This window comes from Podarcis liolepis (assembly GCF_965112155.1).
Source record: "Podarcis liolepis genome assembly, chromosome: 15".
In the NCBI taxonomy this organism is placed as follows: Eukaryota; Metazoa; Chordata; class Lepidosauria; order Squamata; family Lacertidae; genus Podarcis; species Podarcis liolepis.
The window spans coordinates 19,714,760-19,720,759 of record NC_139566.1 but is presented as its reverse complement, the minus strand read 5'-3'; the positions used below and the strand labels follow the sequence as shown (position 1 = coordinate 19,720,759).

The 6,000-nt window shown below is 47.5% G+C and overlaps 1 protein-coding gene across 7 annotated transcripts in view; it reads right to left on the bottom strand.

Annotated features, from left to right (window-relative positions):
* Positions 1 to 537: 537 nt before the first annotated feature.
* Positions 538 to 6,000, bottom strand: part of LOC310694780 (SLAM family member 5-like) — a 49,449-nt gene continuing 43,986 nt past the window's right edge. For all 7 annotated transcript variants that reach the window (XM_083478336.1, XM_083478334.1, XM_083478335.1 and 4 more), the window contains 2 exons: positions 4,175 to 4,264; positions 538 to 1,743 (listed from right to left, as the gene is read on the bottom strand). In XM_083478336.1, coding sequence (XP_083334462.1) covers positions 1,657 to 1,743; positions 4,175 to 4,264 — 177 coding nt within the window. In that variant the 3' untranslated portion in view covers positions 538 to 1,656. The remainder of the gene's footprint in view (positions 1,744 to 4,174; positions 4,265 to 6,000) is intronic.

Below are 6,000 nucleotides of genomic sequence, written 5' to 3'. Positions count from 1 at the left end.
TCCATCTTCTCTCCAAAGGAGGTGGATGAGGAGATTTCACCCCTCCCATATCCCAGAATCTGCTGATGTTCTCTGCTGATTCTCCAGAGAGGAGGGGGCGGTTTCTGCTCTCTACTTATTCCGCTCCAGCCTCACATCAAAGAGAGAGAGAGACTGAGTGTTAGAGAGAGAGTGTGTTATCTCTGTATAGATAAGGTTGCTGCTAAGAGCAGCTGCAGACACTCAGTGCAGTTCAGCGTCTCCATTTAGCTCTGTATATAGTTTGTATAATAGTTGCTGTAGATAGAATAAAAGTAGTTATTCTACAGAGCTGTTCTCCTAGTGGTCTATGCTCTGCTATACTCTGTTGTGCAACGACTGTCTTCGGAAGTGAATCTGGTGCTCACAACTCTGAGTTGTGAGTCCACAGCACTTTGACCTGTTCCTGTGCAGAAGGTGGTCTCTGGAAGTGCTACCCCAGCTCGCCTGGCCCAGTCAGGGCTGAAGTGGATGAATCCAGTCAGTGGCACTAGCTCAAGGGCGACACTGACAGTGGAGGCACTTGAAGCAGGGGCCTCCATAAAAGATCTCTACAATTCACTTGGAAGCAGACAACCCTGCTGTCCTGGGCTGCTGCAAACGACAGGTCCATGTTTCTGCTCAATTCTGACTCCAAATATCCATGTATTTTGACTTCCAATGCATATTTTCTATTGCAAATAAGGGTCCCAAATAGGCAGCAGATATGAATGGGTGGAAAGCAGCAGATAGGTGGACAGAGACACTGTGACGGTCACCAACTTGGGTGGGTTTAAGAGACAAATTCTAAACCAGCAAAAGTGGGCAGAGATACGTTTTCTTCCTCTCTCTTAAGATGAGAACCGGCAGGGCATTCAATAAAGTTGAATATTGGAAGGTTCAGGAAAGAAAGAAAGATCTTCACAGAGCATATAGCCAAATGATGGTACAGTGATACCTCAGGTTACATACACTTCAGGTTACAGACTCCGCTAACCCAGAAATAGTACCTCGGGTTAAGAACTTTGCTCCAGGTTGAGGACAGAAATTGTGCTCCGGCGGCACAGCGGCAGCGGGAGGCCCCATTAGCTAAAGTGGTGCTTCAGGTTAAGAACAGTTTCAGGTTAAGAACAGACCTACGGAATGAATTAAGTACTTAACCCAAGGTACCACTGTACTTGTTCCCACAAGAGGTAAGGCTGGCCACCAACTTGGACTGCTTTAGAATGGAATGAGACATTGCATTGGGTGGTGTGAGGCATTTTGCAAACCCCAACAATTAACTGATTGCCGGGGTTTGCAAAACACAGTGCTTTGATTTCAAACCATGTGGGCAAAAGCAGGCCGCTTGACATAATTGTGAAGACAGGTGATTGACATGGTGCATTTTTTCCTTCTGCTCTGCTTTGGAAGAGTGAGTTTCTACGAGATGCTGCTGCTGGTGGTGCTGCCCTGGTTTGCTGTGATGGCTGGTACCCATTGGGATGCAGAAGGCAGGAAGCTCAACAGACAATGATAGGTGGAGCCAACTCCTTCTAGTTTTGCCCTCCTCCTTAACCCGAGGTACCACTGTATATAAGACCTTAAATTTTTTATTTCACTCTGGTGGTCCAGTCACTGCTACTGCTTTGTCCCCTTGGTCCTTGGTCCAGTGGGTTGCTAGAGAATTTTGTTGTACTCAGTGGTTTCAGGAGGTCTCGGGTTGTTCACTGTCTCATAGACTGTCTTGGAGTCCTGGTCCTCGCACTGCAAGAGAAAACAAACACATGTCCACAGGCACAGCGCTGTTCAGGAAGCTGCTGCCTATTCTGGAAGATACTGCTGCCTGTTTGCAGAATGAGCACCAATTCAGCAATGCACATCAGAATACCAGCTGAGCCCTGTTGCCCGGAAAAGCCAAGGTGGGTCTGCCTAGTCCAGCAGGCTCTTCCCCATGGTAGTGTCTCCGAAATTGCCAAAAGCACAGCATGAGTAGCTATCCTAAGCTGCTGCCCATCCCCAGCAGCCTAATGGTGAGAGTGTTGGACTAGGACCTGGGAGACCAGGGTTCAAAGCCCCACTTGACCTTGGGCCAGTCACTTCCTCTTAGCCTAACCTACCTCACAGCGGTGTTAGGGGGATTAAATGAGGAGGGAGAGGAGCGTGTGTGAACCAAATGTGGACACAACACAGATCTTTGTCCAATCTGATGCCCTGCAGGTGTTTTGGCCAACAACTCCCATCAGCCACAGCCATGGTCCTATCAGTGCCAGCAACATATGGCTGTCCTAGCTCAGGCTTATGGGAGTTGTGGTCCAAAATGTCTAAAGAGCACAAGGTTGGGGAAGTCTGCCATAGACGGTGAGCTGAGCCTCACAGATTCAGAAGGAGAAAGATGTGTGTCTGCGAAGGTCAAGAGTTTAATACTGGGATAGTTACAAACCTAAAGGTAAAGGTAAAGGTCCCCTGACAGTTAAGTCCAGTCACAGACAACTCTGGGGTTGCGGCGCTTGTCAGGGCTGCCTCAGGTCCCAGCTCACAAAAGACCAACGCCAAGTTCTTCTTATATACAAGGATGTTTATTGCAGCTCATTAATGGTTCCACAACCGAGGCGTGAAGCCGCGTCTCTTAGCCTTAGACGTTAGAAGTCCCCTCTGAATCGGTCCCTCCCCTACACCAGTTTAATAAGCTAACGCTGCTCCACCTTTTTCTCTCTTTCCTTTTCCGCAGGGTCTTTCTGCCCGCCGGGGTTCCTCCCCTCCTGGATTCTCCTGAAGCGGAATCTCCAGACTGCTCCTCCCCCCTCCTGCGGGCTTTGGGACCTGGCCCCTCCTCCTCCGGGCTCCCTGTTCTTCCGTGCGCCTCCTCATTTGAACTTGGCGCGCGCGCCCAACCTCTGACCTTCCTTTTGACAGTTATGCTACTCCCCTCTCTGCCCTCCTCCTCTTCCGGGAGAACGGCTTGCTCTGATCCCTCCCCTTTCTCTGTAGCCGGAGCTGCTCCCTCTGACACACTGGAACCTCCCCCCCTTCGCGGCGCTCTGGTGGGGAGGCTGGCCCTGATTCCCAGCTGCCGCCTTGGGGTCCCCTGCTGGCCCCCCACTCCTGACACTTTCCCCCTGGGGCTCCCCTTGCCCTTACCACAGGCGCCCCCTTCTGGGAATCCTCTGATTCGCTGGAGAGACTCATGGAATCCCTTGCGTCATTGCTATCTTCTTCCTCGCTGTCCTGGGATTCCTCTCCATCGCTCTCCATTTCCTGCCTTCCCTGTGCCTCTGTCCCTGTACCCCTGACAGCGCTCATCTCACTTTACAGGCCAAGGGAGCCGGTGTTTGTCCGCAGACAGTTTTTCCGGGTCATGTGGCCAGAATGACTAAGCCGCTTCTGGCACAATGGAACACTGAAACCAGAGCAGCCCATGGAAACGCCGTTTACCTTCCTGCCGAAGCGGTACCTATTTATCTACTTGCACTTTTTGGCATGCTTTCGAACTGCAAGGTTGGCAGGACCTGGGACTGAGCAACGGGAGCTCAACCCATCACGGGGATTCGAACCGCTGACCTTCTGATCAGCAAGCCCAAGAGGCTCAGTGGTTTAGACCACAGCACCACCCGCGTCCCTAGCTACAAACCTAGGTTGCATTAAAAAAGAAAGCAGCAGATTGAAAATGATGCAACCTGTGTCGATGGGGTAAGTTGAGAATATACGTGTGGCTTCTCTTGCATTGTGAAAGTTCCTTTTTACCACTTTGCAGAACTTATTGCAGCTTGCTAGTCACAAGGAGGGGCAAAGTGGCTGTGAAATGCACTCACATAGACTATGGGGAATCTTGTCGGGGTCATCTCCCAACCATGGAGAGGCATTTTTCAGACTTCCCCCTTTGCAAGCGTGGGAAGCCAAGGAGCTCATTTCCATTAAAAAAGAAAATGAAAGCTGAGGCTGTTAGGAAAATAAATTTAGCAGCTAAGACCACATTCTGTGCTGTGTTGTGGTGTGACTCCCCCCCCCATACACACCTGGAGATTCCACTCACATCTTCCCACCCCCACCTTTAACGCAACCACAGATCTTGCAACTTTCTATGTCATTAGTCTTGAGTAACATGTGGCTTTGCAATGGACCCAGCTTCCCCACTCCCCTTTCCATGCTACAACCCTTCACCACTTGCTAAGAAATAGATGTTTAAAAATCCACGTACCTCTTGAGGCTTGGTGATCTCTGAGTAAATTGTTTTCTCACTCTTTTCTCTGGTTCTCTGCATCTTCTCGTCATCTGTTTGCAAAGGATACTGGGAAAGAGAAGAAGAAATTTACGGGGTGGTGGTGGTGGTCAAACAGGCCTTGTGGAGCTGGAACATCACTGGAAAAAGCCCAACTATTGATTGCCATGAATCTCAAATCTGTATCCTGCCAAAGAGGGATCAGGTTTCCTAGGGCAGTTGTCTTTTACCTTGAGATAACAGATGTTGTTGGACCACAACTCCCATCATCCCTGACCATTGACTAAGCAGGCTGGGGATAATAGGAGTTGTAGTCCAATAACATCTGAGGACTTAAGGCTAAAGAACTGTGCCCTAGTGTGGTTGTGCAAAGAGATGGACAGCTTCAAAGTACTTAGTATTATCTTAGAGAGGGGCTAACCAACATGGTGTCTTCTAGACATGGTGGGCCACACCTCCCATCAGCCCCAGCCAGCATGGCCAATAGTCAGGGATTATGGGAGTTGTAGTCCACAGCATCTGGAGAACACCACATTGCCTATCCTTGGCCCGCCTTATAGAATGACAAGGAAGAACAAGGGATTCAGCTTCCCCCTCACTTTAAACACACACGCTGATTCCTGATCTCAAGATGGTTAAAAAATAATTGTTTGGAAGAGTTTAGGAGAAGATTCTTATGTAGTTTTGGGAGTTGTTTTTAACAAGCTGTTAAACCAAGCTGACCATAAGAACATAAGACAACCCTGCTGGATCATCTAGTCCAGCAACTTATTCTCGCAATGGCCAACCAGATGCCTGCAGGAAACCAGCAAGCGGGACCTACGCACGAAAGCTCTCTCCCCTCCTGTGTTTTCCAGCAACTGATAGTCAGAAGTGTAACTGCCTCTGACTGTGGAGGCAGAGCAGAGCCATCATGGCAAGTAGCTCTTGATAACCTAGTCCTCCATGAATTGGTCTAATCCTCTTTTTAATCCACCCAAGTTGGCGGCATCACTGGCTCCTGCGGGAGGGAGTTCCACGGTTTCTGTGCTGCATTTAAAAGTGCTTCCTTTCAAAACAAAAATTTATGGAAAAGTGGGATAGACATAAGATATATGTTCAAAAATACAGTAAAGGTTCACTATCTATGCTAGCATTCGATTGGCGTTGGAGAGAGACTGAGTTGAGAAATAAGACCAAGGGTACATATTGATATAGGAATGTATTAGAAAAAATGTAAAGAAATATACAATAATAAGAGTACATTCATTTGTAAAAAAGGAGTATACAACCGGATAGACAGGAAGGCCGAAGTGTTGGTAAATATATGATTTTGGAAAAGTTTTTTGTCCTTTTTTCTTTTTCTTTCTTTTCGTATATGAATTTTGTATACATGTTGAAAATTATAGTATAATAAGCCTTGTGATGTAATATGATAAAGTTTACTGATGTAACATAAGAACTTTAATAAATAAATAAAATTCAAAATAAATAAATAAAAATAAAAGTACTTTATTTTTAGTACTTTATTTTGGGAGAAAAGCAATGACAAACCTAGACAGCATCTTAAAAAGTAGAGACATCACCTTGCCAACAAAGGTCTGTATAGTAAAAGCTATGGTTTTCCCAGCAGTGATGCATGGAAGTGAGAGCTGGACCATAAAGAAGGCTGATCGCCGAAGAATTGATGCTTTTGAATTACGGTGCTGGAGGAGACTCTTGAGAGGCCCATGGACTGCAAGAAGGTCAAACCTATCCGTTCTGAAGGAAATCAGCCCTGAGTGCTCACTGGAAGGACAGATCCTGAAGCTCAGGCTCCAATACTT